The 21,307-nt window shown below is 45.6% G+C and overlaps 1 protein-coding gene across 2 annotated transcripts in view; it reads right to left on the reverse strand.

The window, feature by feature from the left end:
- The window catches only part of LOC110069890 (regulator of G-protein signaling 3), a 37,499-nt gene extending 17,560 nt beyond the window's left edge, over positions 1–19,939 (reverse strand). For both annotated transcript variants that reach the window (XM_072989046.2, XM_072989045.2), the window contains exons 1-2: positions 19,800–19,939; positions 949–1,368 (exon numbers count right to left, since the gene is read on the reverse strand). In XM_072989046.2, coding sequence (XP_072845147.2) covers positions 949–1,368 — 420 coding nt within the window. In that variant the 5' untranslated portion in view covers positions 19,800–19,939. The remainder of the gene's footprint in view (positions 1–948; positions 1,369–19,799) is intronic.
- Positions 19,940–21,307: the final 1,368 nt, after the last annotated feature.

Genomic DNA, 21,307 nt, shown 5'->3' on the forward strand with positions numbered 1-21,307 from the left:
TTAATAAAAGCAGTTACTATATTTTAACTGCTCTTCTAGCTGCTCTGTTAATGGCTGTTATAGCCCACATGTCTGCGCAGCTCTTACTCTGCTATTGAGTGAAGCCTTAATTAGAGTTTTCTCTCACCATGTGAATATTTACAACAGGCTGTACCACCTCTCTGTCGTCAAAGTTATGAAAGCATGGCAAAAGAAAAGAGAAAAATGGGGAAAAAAAGAAGAAAAAGAAAAGAACTTCCCTTATTTTAAAAAGGACATGCTCCCATGCTCTTTTGTCTGTAAACAATTTAATGCCTAGAGAAGCTTCTAGAAGCCCAAATATGCATGTAAACAAGACAGAGAGGATATGGGTTGGATCTTGTTTCAAAGGAGAGGGGAAAAAGAGCCCTTGAAGATTAAAATGTGGGTCGTTTTTTTTTATCTATCCATGGCTGGATGGTAGGGGACCCTTCAGAGGCTGGGAGGAGCCCCCAAAATGGAGAACCAATGCGAGGACTACATGCGGTCCGTCTCCGTCCTATAATCTGAGCCAAAGTCATAGGGAAATGTGGTCTGAATAAACAAAACAGCTCAACAGGCAAGCAAACCAGCCTCCCGGATCTTCCGAGGCTGGATTACGCTATGCTTCTAACTCCAGAGCACCCTTGAGTCCTGTGTCCCAGGCCCTCTGCCATAACCCCTCCTTGACAATTAATTATCAGCTTTCTATTTAGCCTTGGGATAAATTTTTCATTGCAGGAAATTCCAGAGATTAAAACCATTGGGAACAAAGACACTAAAATATTTATACAAGCAAGCTTTAGAGGGGAAAAACACACCCACACAATTTGGGCTCGTGTTCCTCGTGACAGGGGAAGAGAAAAACATGAAGAAAGAGGACCAGTAACAACACACACCCCCACCCCAATATGCCATTAGGGTAGGAGAAAAAATGGCGCATCCACTGACTTTACTCGATCCTCCAAAAAGATTCTTCAAGTGCTGTTTTGCGGCGGCAACTTTTTCACTCAGGCATCGCTCTTTCCTCAAAGATTTTGGGGACGGCAAGCTCCATCCACTTCCGGTTTTATCCCCCTCTGTTTCCACTGTCCTGGGTACCGAGTTTTGGTCCAAACGCCCCTCGCTGCGGGATCGCCAGACCCCTCCAGGGTCTTGTAAAGGAAGCTGGAGGCCGGTGGTCGCATCCGGCGCCTCTAAGCGGATGCTGGGGGGAGATGGCTTCTCTGGGCTCAGCTCTTCGTGGTCACCGACTGGCTCTGAGACCTCACAACTTTCGGGTCGTCGACAGAGGGTGCTTCGGTGCCAGGGCAAAAAGTCGCACTCCACAAGGCAGCCTTCCGAGCCGCATTTCTGGAGGGGGCTCAGCATCTGTAAAGATGAGGAGAAAAGTTGAGTCATTTGTTGGTTTTGTTTTGTATGCTGCCTCTCTTCCAAACTGGCAGTCAAAGAGGGCTCACCGCAGTGGGGAAGAAACAGACACACGAAGCGTAAGCATAAAAACACAGTAGAGCACCTTGCGACGTCAAAACATTAGATTTAAAACAGGCACAAATAAAAAACTTGAGCACTTACATTAAAATGCAATGAAACAAATGATGGCCAAAATCCAGCTGGGTTTTTACACTGACATAACACCATCAGCATAAATCTCGGCAGCGACTTGTCACAAGTTAAGAAGTCAGCATTCGCCGCTGTGCGCTGAGTCACACAGCTTGGCATGTGAAAGCGAGTGCCTACATTGGCTTCTTCATTAGTAGCAACTCACGACCAAGATTTACTTTACTTGGTGTTTTTTTTTTGTTTTGATTTTTTTGTTATGCCGTAACTACCAGAATTCCAGCTGGGTGAATTCCTTGTGAATTCTCATAGTGAAAATATCCAAAAATACCATGCCTAGTAAATCATAGAATAATGGAGTGGGATGAGGCCTATAAGGCCAAGTCCGAACGCCTCCTCGATGCAGGAATTCAAGTGAAAATATATCCGACAGATGGCTTTCTAACTTGCCCTTGAATGTCCCAGTGCTGGAGAGCTCATCATGTTCCAACGTACAGTAATTGGTTCTATTGTCATGCTGCTCTAGCAGTTTGGAAGTTTTTCCTGCTATTTAACTGAAATCTGGTTTCCTGTAACTTGAGCCCATTATTATGGGTTCTACACTCTAGGATATTTGAGAGCAGGTCTTGCCTCTCCTATTGGGACAATCTTTCAAGTACAGTATTTGAAGAGTGCCGTCCTATCTTCCCCCAGTCCTTGTTTCTCAAGAATAAACCTCCCAGTTCTTTCCGTCTTTCCTCATAGGCACTCCCCCCTTCCAGTCCCCTGATCATCCTGGTTGCCCTCCTCTGAACTTGCTCGTTTTCTTGGACTCCTTCTTCAAGTGTCCGGAACTGGACACAGTACTCAAGATGAGACCTAAATAGTGCCGAATAGAGGGGAACGAGAACCTCACTGGACTTGAAGACTAGAACTTGTCGTCGTGCTTTCTGTTGCGGTGAATCTTGCGTTGCTAGAAAGAGGGCTCAGACAATGAGAAGAACTGTAACTGACTCTGCCTGTATGTGTCTCAGTATGGCTATCCGAACTGCTTATTCAGATTTATATCCTACTAAATTAAACAAGTCTTATACCTCAGGAAACAGGAAACCGACATATTTATATTCATCAGGAAGGATGCAGAGCCTGGCAGAGTTACTTCCTTGGACAAGAACTCCTAGAATCTCCCAGACAACATGGTCCGTGATGATGGATTCTAGATGATAACACTTTATTACTTGAAATGTACTCAGGATTCTGCCATGAATCTCATTCCCAATACAGTGCTGGAGTGAAACATAATTCTGCTTTCCTTAGGAAACAGGTGGTATACTGGATTGGCACTTCCTTTCTCTCTCTCTCACTCACTCTCTCTCTCTCTCTCTCTCACTCCTCCTCGGTATGAGAAGTCAAATATGACAAGAGTTAAGCAAAGACATTTTCTACTGATAAAGAAATATTTGGCCTGCATCCTTGAAACAAATGGCTGCTTCCTTTTTTCTATGACTTTTGCAGCCTGCTCATTTTCCCTTGTAAGTTACTTACTAACTAACTTACTTATTTATTTATTGCATTTATACCCCGCCCATCTAATCAATCGACTGAGCGGCTTCCAACATATATAATAACAATTTAAAATACAACAAGATTTTAAACATCAATAAACAAGTTGTTCAAGATGGAAAAATAAGGAAAAAATAGATAGGAAAAATCAAGTGTTAACTGGAGGGAAGGCCTGCCTAAACATCCAAGTTTTTAGTTGGTTTTTAAAGATGCCCAGCGAAGGGGTCACACAAATCTCCGTAGGAAGGTTATTCCAGAGGCGAGGAGCTACCGCCAAGAAGGCCCGGTTTCTTGTGTTTTCCTTCCGGGGAAACACACACACACACACACACACACACACACACACACACACACACACACACACACACACACACACACACACACACACACACACACACACACACACACACACACACACACACACACACACACACACACACACACACACACACACACACACACACACACACACACACACACAGAGACAGAGAGAGAGAGAGAGAGAGAATCAAGCAACATTATGTGTCCCTCGTGGGCTATTCCTGTGGTAAACTCACTAATCTGTTGGGTTTTTTCCCCTTCATCAGTAACAATTGATGGTAAACGTAATAGTCATCATGATTGTTGTAGACCACAGGGTGAATACGAGCCAACAGTGCAATGTGGCAGCAAAAAAGGCCAATGCTATTTTAGGCTACATTAGCAGAAGTATAATCTCCCAATCCCATGTGTTAGTCCTCCTATTTTTGCCACTTGTCAGGCCTCGTCTTGAAGTACTGTGTCCAGTTCTGGGCCATGCACTGTAAGAAGGAAGCCAACAAACGGAAGCAAGTTCAGAGGAGGGAAACAAGGATGGTCAGCGGGACCTGGAAACCAAGCCCTATGAAGAAATACTAATCAAACTGGGCATGTTCAGAGAAACTGAGGGGGAAATATGACAGCACTCTTCGAACACTTGAAAGGCTGTCATACAGAGGAGAAGCAAGATCTGTTCTCACTCAATCATCCCAGAGTGCAGGACGTGTAATAATGGGCTCAAGTTACAGGAAGCCTGATGTGGGTCTAAAATCAGGAAAAACTTCCTAACTGCTAGAGCAGCATGACAATGGAACCAAGTACCTGGGGAGGTGATGAGCACTCCAACGCTGGAGGCATTCAAGAGAAAATTGGACAACCATCTGCCAGATCTGCTTTGATCTAGATTCCTGCACTGAGCTGGGGATTGAAATCGATGGCCTCACAGGCCCCTTCCAGCTCCAATATTCGATGATTCTAGGAGAATATTGCCAGAAACCTTATGTGCATAGCAAAACATCATCAGTTACGGTATTTATTTAGGTACATGTCTGCTTGACATGGTTCTCCTTTTTCCATTTTGTCCTCCAAACAACCCTGTAAAGAAGATTTAGCTGGGAAGTACAAACTGAGCAAAGGATACCAAATAGTTTTTGTGACTTAGACAGGATCTTAACTTGCATCTCTCTGTTCCGAGTATAACACTCTTACCCATCATGCTGTCCTGACTTCCTCTGATCAGCAGTAACTACATGAATGATTAACTGATTAAAATGTAGTGGTGGAAAAATAATGCAATAATTAATGTATCGTACTTAATTTGTGTAATATGAAAAACCCTGATTAATTCACATTCCATGCAAAGCTGCATACAACAAAAATTGGATTGTCTAGCCTGCATAATATAATTAGGCTGCCTGAATTTAGAGAACCAGAATACAGAAACCCCACCCTGCATCTCCAACAACACTGGATTTGTCCCTTGGGACCACAGCAAAGCAACGTGTGCTGCTTATATTACTGCCCCATAGATCTGAAGGCACTCTCTGGGCAGTTTACAATTTAGTTATGCAGGTTACACACTGCCTCTTCCCGCCCACAGAGCTCGGTACTCAGAAGGATGGAAAGCTGAGTCAACCTTGAGCTGGCTACCTTGAGCCGATTCGGATCGAACTCAGGCTGTGAGCAGAGTTTTCACTACCGTATTGCAATTTAAGCACTGCGCCATGATGCTGCTGACAGCTACTTTAACATGGGTGAAGAAGGAAAGAGAAGGGAGAGGAAATTAGCATTGACTATTTTGTAAAATAATCTAAAATTGAAGGAGTTAATTTGCCGCGCGTGTTGTTGCTTAGTCAGGCAAATCGGCACTAGCATAAGCGAGCTTAGCAGGCTTGAGGCAGCCCTACATTTCAAGAAGTACAGTGGTGCCTCGCTTAACGATCGCCTCGTTAAACGACGAAATCACTTCACGACGACGCTTTTGCGATCGCAAAACAATAGTCTAAATAGGGTTTTTTCGCTTTGCAATGATCGGTTCCCTGCTTTGGGAACCAATTCTTTGCAAAACGATTGTTTTTTTAACAGCTGATCAGTGGTTTCAAAATGGCCACTGGGTAATTAAACTGGCTCCCTGCTGGGTTTAGGGACGGATTCCCCACTTTACAGGCAGCAAAAATGGCCACCCCTATGGAGGATCTTCGCTGGACGGTGACTTTTCAGCCCACTGGAACGTATTGAACCGGTTTCAATGCATTTCAATGGACTTTTTCATTTTGCAAGACGATGTTTTCGTACGACAGCGATTTTCGCAGAACGAATTAACATCTTGCGCGGCACCACTGTACAAGAATAATTTGAGGGGTGAGGAAAATCTTGAGGTGTGTACATGGAAGGGCGAAAAAACTCAAAAATGCTCACTGAAAACTTCAGCGCATGGCCACAGTCAGCAGCCATAGAACGCTGGAGGAATGGAATGGAATGGAGCTGAAGAGGAGCAATTCATTCTGCAACATTTTGTTACAGACAAATGTGTTTCTGCCTGGACAAACCAACCCAGATGTGAACAGACGGAGGAGAAACTAGGAGAACTCTGGACACCTTCAGAGGTGCTGTGTCTTTACAGGCCAATGTCTAACTCAATGCTTCAGCCGTGAAACAAATCAAACTGGAATAAGAGTCCGGCTCAGTTTCTCCCCTTAGTTTAAAATCAGACACTGGCTCCTGGTCCATCTGTACTGCAATGAGCCTATCTATTTACTCTGGTGCTGGGAATCTCTCCAAGGCAGAAAGTATTTGAGAGAATCTCATTAAAGAATTATTTGGCTGATCCGGGCATCAAACCCAGAACACCCCACTGACTGGAGTTGTGCTCCTCCGTGTCTGTTCATCCATTCGCCTCTTATTAGAATTATTGTTATACTTTTTGTAGTTGCTTCCCAGAATACCAAGTACGTGACAGGGAACAAGAGATGCCTCCCGTTGGGAGAAAGGGATGTGACCGAGGCCACCCAGGGAGGAAGACGACAGCCAAACACGTGTTTGATCTGGAACCCCTCTCGGTTCCAAATCAGTACTCCAACTAATCTTAATCTAATCTGGTTTCTGGCCCCATTTGGGCATCAGTTGCCTTAATAGATAATCTACACTGAGCCCTTGGCCTTTAAAAACAGATTGACTGACTCTACAGAGGAAAAGGTCTACAGCTGAGAGGAATTTTTGGGGAAGACATTTATGTGAGACATAAAATTTTGCAATTTCCTTTTCCTTACTTCTGGAGGTGGACCTGGCAGCCATTTTCATACCTCTCGCTCAAGCCCTGCCTAAATATATACTGTATTTTCCTCAACAAAAATTGATGTGTTGCCATTCCTGGAAGCCTCAAGAAGCTGCCATTCCCTTGTTAAATAGATTGAGGTCCTGCCAATCACCCCAAATACTCATTTTTCAAAAGTGGAAGCAAACGTCTGGCTGCTTCTCGTTCCTTTATTCTCAAATTTTGGCATTTTTGGTGGTCAATTGCGACCTTGAGGGCAGAAAGTTGTTCCTCAGACTGGCCTAAGTTGCCCACCATTTAGCTCCTCCCCCCCCCCCCAAAAAAAGATTTGTAGACATTTCTCCAAATATTCTCCACTATTTTTTCTATGGCACCTACCATACCCCTTATGCAATACTCAGCAAACGAAACACCATCTAGGGCTTTGTTGCTGTAATTGTGCAGCCAAGTCACTTCTGGCTTATAGTTCCCTTATGAATTAAAGATCTCCAAAAGGTTCTGTCATTCACAGCTCAGATCAAACTTAAGTGGCTTCCTTCTCTGGGTCAATCCATCTCATATTTTGTCCTCCTCTCTCCCTGTCTTTTCCAGAGAGAGACAATGTGGCATGGTGGACAGAGTGACAGACTGGGACTGAATGATGGACTCAATAGTCCTTTATTCAAATCCCTATTAAACCAGAAGCCTTGTGGTGTGGTGGTTAAACTGCACTACCGCAGTCAAGACCGCTCACAACTCAAGTTTGAGCCCAATGGGCTCAGGTAGCTGGACTCAGCCTTCCATCCTTCCAAGGTTGATAAAATAAGTTCCCAGTTCATGGGGGGGGGGCGGCAGGAGGCTATGTGTAACCTGCATAATTAAATTGTAAACCACCCAGAGAGTGATTTAGTGCTATAGGTTGATATATAAGCAGCACATTTTGCTTTTGCTTTAAACCACAGACATGCACCAGGCCTGGTGATGGTAAAGCCACACCTTAAATATCTCCCATAAATTAGAAACTCTGTTTGGGTTGCCATAAATTGAATGTGATTTGATGAAACATAAAACAGGCCTGTCTTCTTGCAATGTGCCAAAGTACAATAGTCTCCGTTCAGTCATTTTTTACCTCACAGAGGGCTTCAGAAGACATGGAGTGAGGATCATCAGGCTGCCAGGAAAACTGAAGTTCCACCCTACCAAAAACTACAGTGGTGCCTCACTTGACGATGTTAATTCGTTCCAGCGAAATCACTGTAGAGTGAAATCGTCGTCAAACGAAATAAAAAAAACCCATTGAAACGCATTTAAAACCGGTTAATGCGTTTCAATGGATGAAATATCTAATCATCCAGCGAAGATCCTCCATAGGGTGGCCATTTTCTGGTGCCTGTAGAGCGAAAAATCAGTCCTAAAAACAGTGGGGGGCCATTTTCAGCTGTTGGAAAATCATCGTAAAGTGAAAAATCGGTTCCCAAAGCAGGGAACCGATCATCACTAAGAGGAAAAACCCAATTCAAACATCGTTTTGCGATCGCAAAAGCAATCGCAAAAACATCGTTGTGAAGCGAATTCGTCGTTAAACGGAGCAATCGTTAAGCAGGGCACCACTGTATTGATTAAAGCAAGGAAGCATGCTGCTGTTGTTAGTAATGGCAAACCCCGCTCCAAACAAACTATTGGAATAATTCTCCTCTCCTTGAAAGTTTGGTGACAGCCGTTCTATCTGCCCAGATTTCGTGCAATTTTAGTTCTTGACTCACAGATCTGAAAAGTGTTTTCAAGGATTAGACTCCCTGTGTTCTATTATATGAATTTGCATCGAGTCTTCCAAAGTTTAATGTCTTTTGTAAACTGCCTTGGGGAGTCGTGTGTCTGAAAAGCAGCCTATATACATGCTTAAAATAACTCTGCTGATCTCAAAGTGGCTATTGTAGAGTAAAGGAATTTCAAGGCAAAAACTGAGTGGGAGATGGCTGAATTGGGATACAAACTGCAGCCATTCTCCAAGGAGCTGAATGACAAAAATGGTTTTGCAACACAACACATGCATTCTTAAACTGTTTGTCAAAAGTTCTGTGTCTGGCCAAATGACTTAATAAATCTACAAAATCCTTGGAAGATACAGCATAAAACACTTTCTTACTGTTTTATCACCATCAGAGGTGATAAACTGCTAAGCAGAATGTTTGTACCCGTAAGGGATGCTGATTGATGATTGTGTATACGCTGCTTTCCTTACTTGCAAGCATGCTTTTGCTAAATGTTTAGGGCCAGCTGTGATGGTACAATAGTGTTTTGCTCTGAACCCTCTTCCCCACCCTGTACTCTGCTAGAAGTTCTACTATAATAGACTCTCTGCATCCAAGATGAAATGGAATATAATCCACAAATCTCATGCCAAAAATCAATCTATTAACTCTCAAAGGTGCCAGAAGACTTCCAGTCATTCTACTTAACATCCAGAAATGAGAGGCAGGGTGGTGCAATGGTCAGAGTATTACATTACAGCTCAGGTGACCTGAGGCCTGGGAATACTTTGTACTGCAATGTTCTATTGCAGCCACAACCTGTAATAAATTATCTGACTAGGGGTACGGTCAGGTGGTGGAAAAGGTGAATCTCTGATTGCACCAGAAAGGGTTACTTTGCTGGTAGTGAACTTCCTTAAAATGTGCTGCTTATATACTGCCCCAGTGCTTAAAGTCTCTGGGTGGTTTACAATTTAATTATGCAGCCTACACATTCCCCTCCCTGCCCCCACCCCCTTCCAAGCTGGATACTCAATTTACTGATCTTGGAAGGATGGAAGACTGAGTCATCCTTGAACCAGCTACATGAACTGGCTGTGACTGAACTCCTGTAATGAGGAGAAGCTTGACTGCAGTTGTTGTTGTTTAGTCGTTGTGTCGGACTCTTCATGACCCCATGGACCAGAGCACGCCGGGCCCTCCTGTCTTCCACAGCCTCCCGGAGTTGTATCAAATTCATATTGGTTGCTTCGATGACACTGTCCAACCATCTCATCCTCTGTCATCCCCTTCTCCTCTTGCCTTCACAGAAGACAACTGACTGCAGTACAGTGGTGCCTCACTTAACGGCGATAATCCGTTCCAGGAAAATCGCTGTTAAGCGAAAACATTGTAAAGCAAAAATAAAAAGCCAATTGAAATGCATTGAAAACCATTCAATGCGTTCCAATGGGCTAAAAACTCACCGTCCAGCGAAGATCCTCCATACGGCAGCCATTTTCGGTGCCTGTATAGCGAGGAATCCATCCCTAAACACAGCAGGGAGCCATTTTAATTACCCGGCAACCATTTTGAAACCGCCGATCAGCTGTTAAAAAAACATCGTTTTGCGAAGAATCGGTTCCCAAAGCAGGGAACCGATCATAGCAAAGCGAAAAAAACCCTATATAGACCATCATTTTGCGATCGCAAAAGAGATTGCAAAACGTCGCTGTGAAGCGGATTCGTCGTAATGCGGAGTAATTGTAAAGCGGGGCACCACTGTGCTGCAGTTTAACCACTGTGCCCTGAGGCTGGGAGACACTCCTTCAATCTGTTGAGGAATCATTCCAGCCTGGATCACCACAGTAGCAGCCCTAAGGTCCACCTTGGACATGAACAAGGTTGGGCTAGAGCTCAATTTCGCTTTACGTTATGTGATCGCCCAGTAAACAAGATCTCACTGGACTGCTTCACAAGGAGTACAAAATGCAATCTATTTCCCAGTGTGATCACACCCAACACCCACACTTCTTTTCTATCCATTACATACAGTTGCCAGTTTTCTTATTCAATCTGAAGAGAAGGGCTGGTAGACTCATAAAATCTCGCAAGTAGAAGCTAACGTTCAACACTTGCAAGAGTCTTCATCCGGCTGGGCACGGCAGAGCCGGGGATGGTGCAGAAGAGGCATAAAAGCCACCAAGCCCAAGGCCAGATGTGGGGGCCAAGCTCCTTGGTTCAAAGAAAGCTCCAAAATGGAGGCTGCAGAGTCAGTTCGGAGGCGGCACTTTTCAGATTTCACCTCTAGTGATGAAGACTGGAATGTCCACCCTAGTCTTCCTCCCCCAATTGCCTTATATTAAAATACATACTTCCTCCCCCCTTTTTTTTCTGCGAACAGAGGCACAATGGCAAACCACATACCCTTCTCTTCCTAGCCAAAATGGAACCATGTGTTTTGACAGAAGACCATGGGGAGGGCGCCCCGGGACTAGCGATTAGGAAGGGCATGCTTATCTACACCATTAAGAGTTGAAATCTGAAAGCGACCTCTTCTCAGCTGACTCTTAGGAACTTGGCCCATATATCTGGGCAAGAATGTTGGACCTTCCATGCTTCTTCTGTACCACCTCCAGCTTCGTAATGCCCAGCCTGATGAGGACGCCGGCGAGAATCAAATGCTAACTGTGAGATTTCACTAGACTTTCTTTTCTCTTTGATGAAGATCACGTGGCTGTTCTGTTTTTGCTTCCTTCATAACTGCTGGACGGCTCAGTGGTTTAAGTCTGCGGAGTCAAAGGTTGGGAGTTTGATCCCTTTCTGTGCCTCATTGACAAGAGCAGGCCTCGGTGATTGATCCGTAGGGTCCCTTTCCAGCTCTGCAGTTTTGACGACGGTGGGGATGATTAAATTATTTCTCCCCAGCTCTTCCACCAAAAGGGAGAGGCTTCCAGAATGGTTTACAAAGACAGTCTTTGCCCACAAGATCAGATCTGAAGAGAACCACCAGTGAACAAAGAAACTCAACAAAAAGCAAAATATTAACAAGTCAGGAAGTAAGGCTCTCCTTTTAACACAAGGAAGTATTTTCTTTAAAAAATTACGTATTTCTTCCACCCACCCACACACCTCACTCTCTGCCTCAGGTGCCCTCGGTGATTTAGGGATAGATTTTTCTGAAAGATCCATGAATAGTGAAAAGTGGCCTATAAATGTGGCTCCCCCCCCCAAAAAAAAGAGTACAGGAATCCATTGTCAATCTGAGCAGATGCCAGCGAGTACAGTAGATCCACAATCTGATGCTGGTAGAAGGCGGTTTCGGATACTGCGACTGTGGTAATATCTTTGTGCCCAGCTGGGATCGGGAATGTTTTTTTTCCCCTACTTCTGTAGGGACCAAAATGTGCCTACCTTTGGTTTCGCCCCTCCCTCATCCGTCACCTTAGCAGCGACTGTTCCATTCGGCTGCCTAAACATGTTTCCATCCCAGCGGGCTGTTAGAAGAACATTTGCTTCTACCTACTGGTGCCTGTCTTCCTTCTCCTTCCCTGTTCCTTTTTCCTTTTTGTGTCAAATATTTTAAATTACGAGCATGAAGGTAGACGATGCCTTTTCCGTGCTTTAACGATTACTCTATAATACATTCTGGGAGAAAATGCTACAAAACACTCAATCCTGTCTTTCAATTTTTGTTTCCTAGGGTCACCAGGAACTAACACAATTAGTACAATTGCAGGGTGTCATGAAACTGGTTTTACACACACACACACAGAGCGAAAGACAGAGAGAGACAGAGCCTTCAATTCCTTTTTGGAAAATTTGGAGGAAAGCTCTACTCAACCACAGGGTGAGGCTGAAGAGTAATTATTAGTTATAGAGGGATAGTGGGAAAGACATTATTATTATTATTATTATTATTATTATTATTATTATTATTATTATTATTATTATTATTATTATTATTATTATTATTATTATTATTATTATTATTATTATTATTATTATTATTATTATTATTATTTTGCTAGGGGTGCGAAAGATACTGGTTAAATTCTTCATTCTGATGGAATTTTCAAGAGCCACCAGATTCCTCATCTCCAGCTAATGGTGTAATTAGACAGCAGCAAAGGCTTGCATCCGATTGCATCAGAAGGGGTCCCTTTTCAGATCTCCCTTAAAGTGACTTTTCTGTCTGTTGGGGAATCGCTTGAGCCTGTCCCCCAAAAGTAGTACCCCTACCACTGGACCCAAAAGGTCCCGTTTAAGCATGGATCGTGGACAAGCTGGAGAGCAATTCCACATATGTCATGTGATCACTGAGAAACAGATTGCATTGGACTACTTCACAAGCTGTTCAAAATGTCATCCAGAGCTGCTGGAGAGTTCAGTGGTTTAGGCATATGGCCAGAAATCAGGATTTCGATTCCCCACTGTACCTCCTTGACAGGGGCTGATGAGCAGGACAAAGAGAGCAAGACAAAGTCTCCACGATCCGCTCAGTTTGCGCAAAACTAGCGTCCACTCTCTTTGAAGAGCAAAGTGTGTGCAAAAGCTGAGACCATCTACCTGACAGTTTTGAAAAGATGCAAACCACCCCTTTTAAAAGCAGCACCCAGCATCAACTGTTTGCATTGTTTTGCCTACTGTATAATTTGTGGGGGGGAAATTTAAAATCCTCTTCCCTGTTATTTTGTCTTGATGAAAGTGCAACCCAGTACCATACCTTACCTTCCTCTCAAGGTGAGGAGAATCATTTTGCATTGGCTCATACAACTGGTTACCAATGCTGAAACTTTTACATTTCTTCTGTACCACCCCTTTCTCATCCTCGCCAGCGAGGGCAAGATGAGGACAGATTTCCAGTCTTTGTTTTTTGCCACAGTATAAAGGGCTAGAGGAGGGACGTGGTGGCACTGCGGGCTAAACTGCAGAAGCCTGTGCTGCAGGGTCAGAAGACCAAGCAGTCGTAAGATCGAATCCACACAATGGAGTGAGCGCCCGTCGCTTGTCCCAGATCCCGCCAACCTAGCGGTTCGAAAGCATGCAAATGCGAGTAGATAAATAGGGACCACCTCGGTGGGAAGGTAACAGCGTTCCGTGTCTAAGTCGCACTGGCCATGTGACCACGGAAGACTGTCTTCGGACAAACGCTGGCTCTATGGCTTGGAAACGGGGATGAGCAACTGCCCCCAAAGTCGAACACGACTGGACAAAAATTGTCAAGGGGAACCTTTACCTTTACCTAAAGGGCTAGAGAGAATCTTATCTACAGAGATCAAACCTAGGTGAGCCCAACACTGCTTTCAGGCAATTGCTGACACAGCCAACAAGAGTAAGGGACATGTCTACAACCCGTAATTCCCTGTCTGTGAGAAAGGGACAGTTTCGTATTTCAGAACAAATCAGTCTTTGCCTTCCCCCAAGGAGATCACAATAACCCTGCAAGGTAGAGGAGGCTGACAAGGACTGAGTGATTTGTCCAAACAGGAATTTGAATCCAGGTGTTTCCCTTTCCTAGTGTAAGACGCGATACACTAACTCAGTTTTCACATGTTTTGCAGACAGACGATCAAAGGTTCAAATCCCATTCCCCTCTACCAATGAAAATGCCTCCCCCCCCCCGCCCAGAAAGCAATACTGTGAAATACCTTGTCCAAGCCTTAAGAACCTCTTCCCACCTTGGAAAGGGAAGAGAAGACAATTTGCTATTCCCTGTTGCACACAACACGGCCCACTTGCCTGATTATTTAGACGGAGCTCTTGCAGAGCCATATCTTTAAAGCGATATGGTGCTTGATCGCTGTCGAGCCACCACCTCCTCCCTGGACCCTTGCCCGGCCTGGCTAATCAAAGCATCCATGCTGATAACAACAGAATGGGCCACAGCGATAATTAATGGGTCTCTCCTTGAGGGCAGGTTTCCTCCTGCCCTCAAGGAGACACTCATTAGGCCCATTAGAAAGAAACTTAATTTGGCGGCGGACGAGATTGGCAACTATAGGCCCGTCGCCAATGTTTCTTTCATTAGCAAAGTGGTCAAGAGGGTGGTGGCTGACCAGCTTCAGGCGCACTTGGATGAAACAGACACCCTGGATCCATTTCAGTCGGGCTTCAGGCTGCGCCACGGCACAGAAACGGCACTGGTCGCCCTGTACGATGACCTGTTGAGGGAAGCCGACAGGGGCAAAATGTCTCTGTTGGTCCTCCTCGATATCTCGGCGGCCTTCGATACCGTCGACCACGGTATCCTCCTGGGGAGGCTCTCCGAGCTGGGAATCGGTGGCCTGGCACTGGCCTGGCTCCGTTCCTTCTTGGAGGACCGTCCCCAAAGAGTACAGCTTGGGGAGAATGTCTCGGCCCCGTGGAGTCTCAATTGTGGGGTTCCACAGGGGTCGATCATCTCCTCAATGCTGTTTAACATCTATATGAGGCTGCTGGGAGGGGTCATCAGGGGGTGTGGGGCATTGTGTCATCAGTACGCGGATGACACCCAGATCTACGTCTCCTTTTTACCAACTGCAGGTGATGCCGTCCTGTCCCTACAGCACTGCCTGGGGACCATACTGCAATGGATGCAGGAGAACGGCCTAAGGCTGAACCCGGACAAGACAGAGGTTCTGAGGGTGGGCACTCCCACCTTAGGTGGTCTGGATGACTCTCTCTCATTTGGGGGGGTGGCCGTGGCCACTAAGAGTGGGGTCTGCAGTCTGGGGGTCCATCTGGACCCGGCGCTTACGATGGAATCACAAGTGGCGTCGGTGGCCCGCACCGCCTTCTTCAATCTTTGGCGGATTGCCCGGCTGCGGCCCTACCTTGATGGGGGGGGCGCTCACTACCTTGTTGCATGCGCTCGTAATCTCAAGATTAGATCACTGTAACGCGCTCTACGTGGGGCTGCCTTTGAGGCTGGCGCGGAAACTCCAAATGGTGCAGAATGCGGCGGCCAGGTTCCTTAGCAGAGTGAGAAAATACCAACACATTTCTCCTATTCTGGCTGCGCTGCATTGGCTGCCCATTCGGTTCCGCATCGACTTCAAAGTGTTAATGCTGACTTATAAAGCCCTAAACGGTTTAGGACCTCAATATTTGGCGGAACGCCTTGTCCCACCAAGGTCTACCCGTACCACCCATGCGAGTCAGGAGGTGAGGCTGAGGAGCCTGACGCCAAGAATGGCCCGCAAGGAAAGAACTAGAAATCGGGCCTTCTTGGCGGTGGCTCCTTGCCTTTGGAACAATCTCCCTCCGACGATTTGTGCGGCCCCCTCGCTGGGTACCTTCAAAAACCAGTTAATAACATGGATGTTTGTGCAGGCCTTCCCTCCAGTTAACACTTGATTCTCCTTTTTTTTTTCTTTTCTTTTTCTTTTTTTGCCATCTTGAATAATTTATTAATATTAATTTATGTTATATTTTATGTGTCTATGTTTTAAATTATATATATGTACTGGAAGCCGCCCAGAGTGGTCGGAAGATCAGATGGACGGGGTATAAATCAAATAAATAAATAAATAAATAAATAAATAAAATAAAGCGTGCCTGTTCCTTACACACAAACTAAGTAATCTGCAGCGAAAACCCTCAGATTATGAGGTTGTAGCCTGTGGCTTTAGATTATGTATGTATGTATGTATGTATGTATGTATGTATGTATGTATGTATGTATGTATGTATGTATGTATGTATGTATGTATGTATGTATGTATGTATGTATGTATGTATGTATGTATGTATGTATTCAATTTTTACCCCGCCCCTCTAGACAACGTCTACTCGGGGCGGCTTACAAAAATTAAAACACATTAAACAATGTAAAAAAATCACTAGCATAATGCAATTATTATAATTAATACTATCCAAGATGGCAAAATTAAGAACCAGAAAAAAGGAAAGAAAAGAACCTAGGTGACTGGGGGGAAGGCCTGTCTGAATAACCAAGTTTTTAGTTGGTTTTTGAACACACCCAGCGAGGGTGCCAGCCGAATTTCAGTGGGGAGTGTGTTCCACAGCCGAGGGGCGACCGCCGAGAAGGCCCGGTTTCTTGTTTTCTCCTTCCGGGCCTCCCTCGGCGTCAGTTCCCTCAGCCGTCCCTGCTGACTATGTCGGGTTACTCGGGTAGATCTGGGTGGGAGGAGGCGATCTGCCAAATATTGAGGTCCCAAACCGTTTAGGGATTAATTTGTAATCATTAATACTTTGAAGTCAATGCGGAAACGAATAGGTAACCAGTGCAGTGCAGCCAAAGTGGGGGAGATGTGCTGATATTTTCTCACCCCACTAATAAGCCTGGCTGCTGCATTCTAGACCATCTGGAGTTTCCGCATTGGCCTCAAAGGCAGCCCCACGTAGAGTGCGTTACAATGGTCTAATCTCAAGATTACGAGCGCATGGACTAGAGTAGTGAGGGCCCCCCGATCAAGATATGGCCGCGGCTGGGCAATCCGCCATAGACGAAAATAGGCCGCACTGTGATGGGGGGGGTGGCAGCAAGGGGAAAGGAAGGACCTGACTGGACCCACAGTTTGCCAGCAGGGATAGTGAGAAAGGATCTAACCTTCTCTCAAATCAGTGGCTCAAAATAGCAACCTATGGCAATAATGGTTTGCATTTAGTATACCCAATTTTGGAGGCTGGAGAGGACCCACAAGGTAACCTGTTTTTTTTTTTCTTTCTTTTCTTACGAGCGGGTTCCATGCCTTTTCTGGGACTTAAGTCTCCCTCCTGAACCAGCTTTCTGCCTGCCAAGCAGTTGTGACAGGGCCCCGGGAAAGAAGAGTTAATTCTTCTCCAAATAATATTTCACACCCCAAGGGAAAGCAAAAGGCCAAGGATGGAGTTTCTGGCTTACGTCTCTGTGGAGATGTAAATCATGCACTTGCAGAAAGGGAAAACAGTCAAGGGAGAAGCCCGGGTTGATGTCTGACAAATTTGTGTAGTTCCCACTCGCTCTGTCTTGGCCTGGTTTTATACTGTACACACACACACACACACTTCCTGGCCCTCCCAGGATGGACACGAGAGTCAAAGCCCCTTTGTCTCTGGAGCTCTCCATGTGTCCATCCGTCCATCCATCCATCTTAAAAGCTCAGGAATGTCCAGAACATAAACACCACTGGAGAAGGGGCCCTTTTAGAGGGACCGGAACAGCACAGCATTCAATGATGCTACCTAGCATTGATGCACAGAAGTGTTATTTGGGAGTTCCAATTCCCATAATAATAATAATTGTGCGTGGTCAAGTGAATTCCGACTTACATGGACCCTTTCCAGGGTTTTCTAGATAGGTAGCGCTCAGAAGTGGTTTACCTGTCCCTTCTTCTTGGGAAGCTTGCCCAAGGCTATACAGGTTGGTTCTTCTCCTGGGAGACACAATGGGGGAATCAAACTCCCGGTCCTAACTTCCTAACTCACTGAGCTATCCGCCCAGCTTATGGCCAATGGCAAAATCAAGCTGTGTCTTTTTGGCAGAGGTTGAGAAAGGTACTACTGCTCTCAGAACCCACCCACCCACAGCAAATATGAATCACCAGCCGGGGGGAGGTTCTGGGATATGTCATCCCCCCCCCAAAGGAACTTTTCAAAGCACCTGCCAAGACACCACCATCTCTGGAAACTGGAACACGAGAACGGCAGCCCTTTGAGGAAAGGGAGTGGTTGCAACTGGGGAGACCCCAACTTTGTGGGGAGCAGGATGTACAGTGGAAGAAGGGGCACACTGAAACTGCTTTTTGTGGACTGAGATAATATGAGGCAAGCGATGGCTGAGCATCTGGGGTTTCTGTCTGATGTGAAATACAGGTGGTCTCAGCTTTCGAGAATGCAGGTAGAAAAAGCAAAGCTTCGAGAAGCTACGCTTTTGAAACACACCGATGAGACTCTCCCTGCTGGTCTGCCCATAATGACTAGGGGATTCCAACAGCTGTTACGCACAAAATAATAACTTCTCCAAATGAGAGAGAGAGAGAGAGAGAGAGAGAGAGCAGGCAAAAAATGGTCTTGTCCATGAAAGCTCACATTAAAATAGAGCAGTTACTCTTTCAGGTGCCACAACATTTCTGTCTTCTTTATTTTTTTTCAGTTTTCTTTTGGTTTTGTCTGATAAGCCAGCACAGACTAACACGGCTACCTCTTCTAAAACTACAAATATAGAAAGATGTAAAAGGAGATTAGTCAGGTAGACAAGAAAGAACAGGAAAGGAAGAGTTACATAAGATCAGATGTTGGGAATACTTTTTTTTTAAAACTACAGTTCCCAGAATCCCCAGCCTGCACAAACATTTCCAACCTCTAATTAAGACGTTAATGGGCAGAATTCAAGCTTTTCTAGAACCCCAGGCTCCACTGGCTTGGAAGCCAGGTGCAACTACTATAATTAGCTTTAATTTTTATCCAGCTTCCCTTTCAATTAGCTCACGGTGGCACAGCCGATTCTCTTTTCCCAGTCTCACGTTATCCTCACAACAACCCTGTAAGGTAGGTGGGGCTGAGACAGAGAGGGACTGGCCTAAGGACACCCAGCTGGGACTTGAACCCTCGTCTCCAGGTCCTAGTATTAATACTCTCTAGTCATTTTGCCTCACTAGCAAAAGACTTGCCTTTAAAATTAATACATTTTGAGCCCAAGGATTTGTTTTTAAATGCCATAACTGAACACAGCTCATCCTCCTTCCACCCAAGTAAACATTTCATCTCTCTCTCTTACACATACATATGGGGGGGAGAGAGACTCTTCCCTTTCAGCAGTATAAGGGAGGTGGTGTCACTTTGTCTTTCCATTTTTTTTTTTTGCCATACCACTGAATATCGAAAACCTTTGTTCATCTGCTGTGAATCACAGAGACGTCTACAAAGAGATCAAAGATCTACCTTTGATCCACCCTTGGTTTAAAATGCAAATTGAAAAGATCTACTTCCTGTCCACCTTTGGATTATTACGCCAATTAAAAAGAGGGAAGTTCTGCTAACAAATATTCTTTTAAAAAACACACTCTTGTATCGCTTGGAAGTCTAACTGCTGTTGTTGTGGCTCCAGTCCCTGCCATAATAAACCAGGTGTATTCTTTTACCTCTCTTTTCCATGTAAGATGGCCAAGCCTCCTTTTTTTTTGTCAAGGCTTTTTTTAAAAAGGGAGGAGGCCATTCTATATAAAATTACTGAAATCATTCCAAAAGACCATAGTAGGCTACAAGATACTTTTATTTAGCATCACATCCAGACTCCCCCAATTTCCTACTTCCCCTGCTCAGCCTGCTTGCCGGCAAGACGCCGCCCGAAGAACTCTGTGGCTCCAGAAAGCTGACGCATTTGTGGTGAAGGAAAACTCGTACACAAGCAGAAAGCAAGAGAGAGATGGGGGGGAAAAAGAAGCCAAGAGTGAGGGCGAGAAAGAGCTGTTAGGGAGCACAGGCTGGCGGCTCACCTTTCTCTCGCTCCTGCTTCCCAATGGTCGCTTCTCAGCGGCGGTCGGGGCCCCTTTCTCCCCGGGGTTTGGGTTCCTTTATCCCCGCCAGGAGCGGCCAAGCCTCTCGGACCGACCGGTTGCTTCTTCGCCTCTGTGTCTTTTCTCTCCCAGCGCCCGAGTCGGTTGCTGGCTGGTAGGGCGGTCGGTCCCTCCGTCCGTCCCTCGCTCGCCCGCTCCTCCCTCCCTCCTTTCTTCCAAGGGAGTGGCTGGGCGGCCTGAAGGGTGTGTGTTTGTGGCTCCTCGTCTGGGTGGAGGCGCCCGCGTCTTGTTGTGTGTGTTTGTGGCCAGCCCAGGGGAAGGGAGAGCACGGCTGACATCACGGGGACGCTGGTGGTGGTGATGGTGGTGGTGGTGAGGGAGCCGAAGGCAGAGTGTGTCATCCCCCCATCGGAAATGGGGTTGTGTCTGGATGGCTTCGGAGTCATCCTCCCCACCTCTGAAGGAGGAGTGATGGCACTTCCCCCTCCCCACCTCCCATGCCATTTCCCCAGCTGAGGGGTACAGAATCTGCCATTCTTTCATCTCAGGAGGAAAACTTTCTTTAAGATCCACCTGTTGAACTTCTGCCCGTCAGGCCACACTTTTCAAAGCCACCACGCCCTTATCTGCTGGATGCGACCAAGATCCTATACTTTGCAGCCTGCTTTTGGTTTCTTAGGTTACTGCGCTGTATAGGTTTGGAGAGATGTGTCTCAAATTTCCTCTGGAGCATAAGTGTTAAGCATCCAGAGCCCTGTGGGGATGGACCTAGAAACTTCGCCACCTGAGGCACATTGCCACTCCCCCCTCAGAGGTATGGTGTGTGCAGACAAGTTATTTTGGAAGCCGAGGTGGAAAAACTCACAAATCTCCATTTAGCTGGCAGCAAAATACAATAATAATACCTTAATACTGGAATTGCTAACTTGCTACCTTTCCATGAATTCCCCAATGTGCTGCTGCCTGAGGTGGCTGGCTTCAGTCTTTCTAATGGTAGAGCCATGTCTGAGGAGTCCGTGTGGTCTCTTGAATCCAGTCTTTCAAAAGTTTAGGCTTCAAGCCTGCCTCCTCAAACCCTTGCCACCAGCTGTTTTAGGATCTGGCTCTGCACATGCTCAAGTGTGCTTTTGTTCCTTGCTATTTTACCTGTACGTATGGCAGAGTTCTAGTGAAAACAGGCCTCAAGAAGGCACATGTGTATGTTTGGATATATACAGTTGACCTTGCATTGAGAATACAGTATGTTTGCCAGAAGAACATTTAGTGTTCCTGCTCTTTCTATACAGTACTACAGTTCCCAGAATCCCCCAGTCACCCATAGCAGTGTCAGTTGAGGGATTTGGGGAGTTACAACCCAGAAAAGAAACTTTGCCAGGCTGCGACTGATAGCTGCCACTGCCTATCCTCATCATAATTTATGACTGTATCATGGGTTCATCAATCGCAGACGTGGCAGGACCTTTGGCCCGCTTTGCATGTTTTGGACT

The sequence above is a fragment of the Pogona vitticeps genome, chromosome 2, assembly GCF_051106095.1.
Source record: "Pogona vitticeps strain Pit_001003342236 chromosome 2, PviZW2.1, whole genome shotgun sequence".
Taxonomy (NCBI): Eukaryota; Metazoa; Chordata; class Lepidosauria; order Squamata; family Agamidae; genus Pogona; species Pogona vitticeps.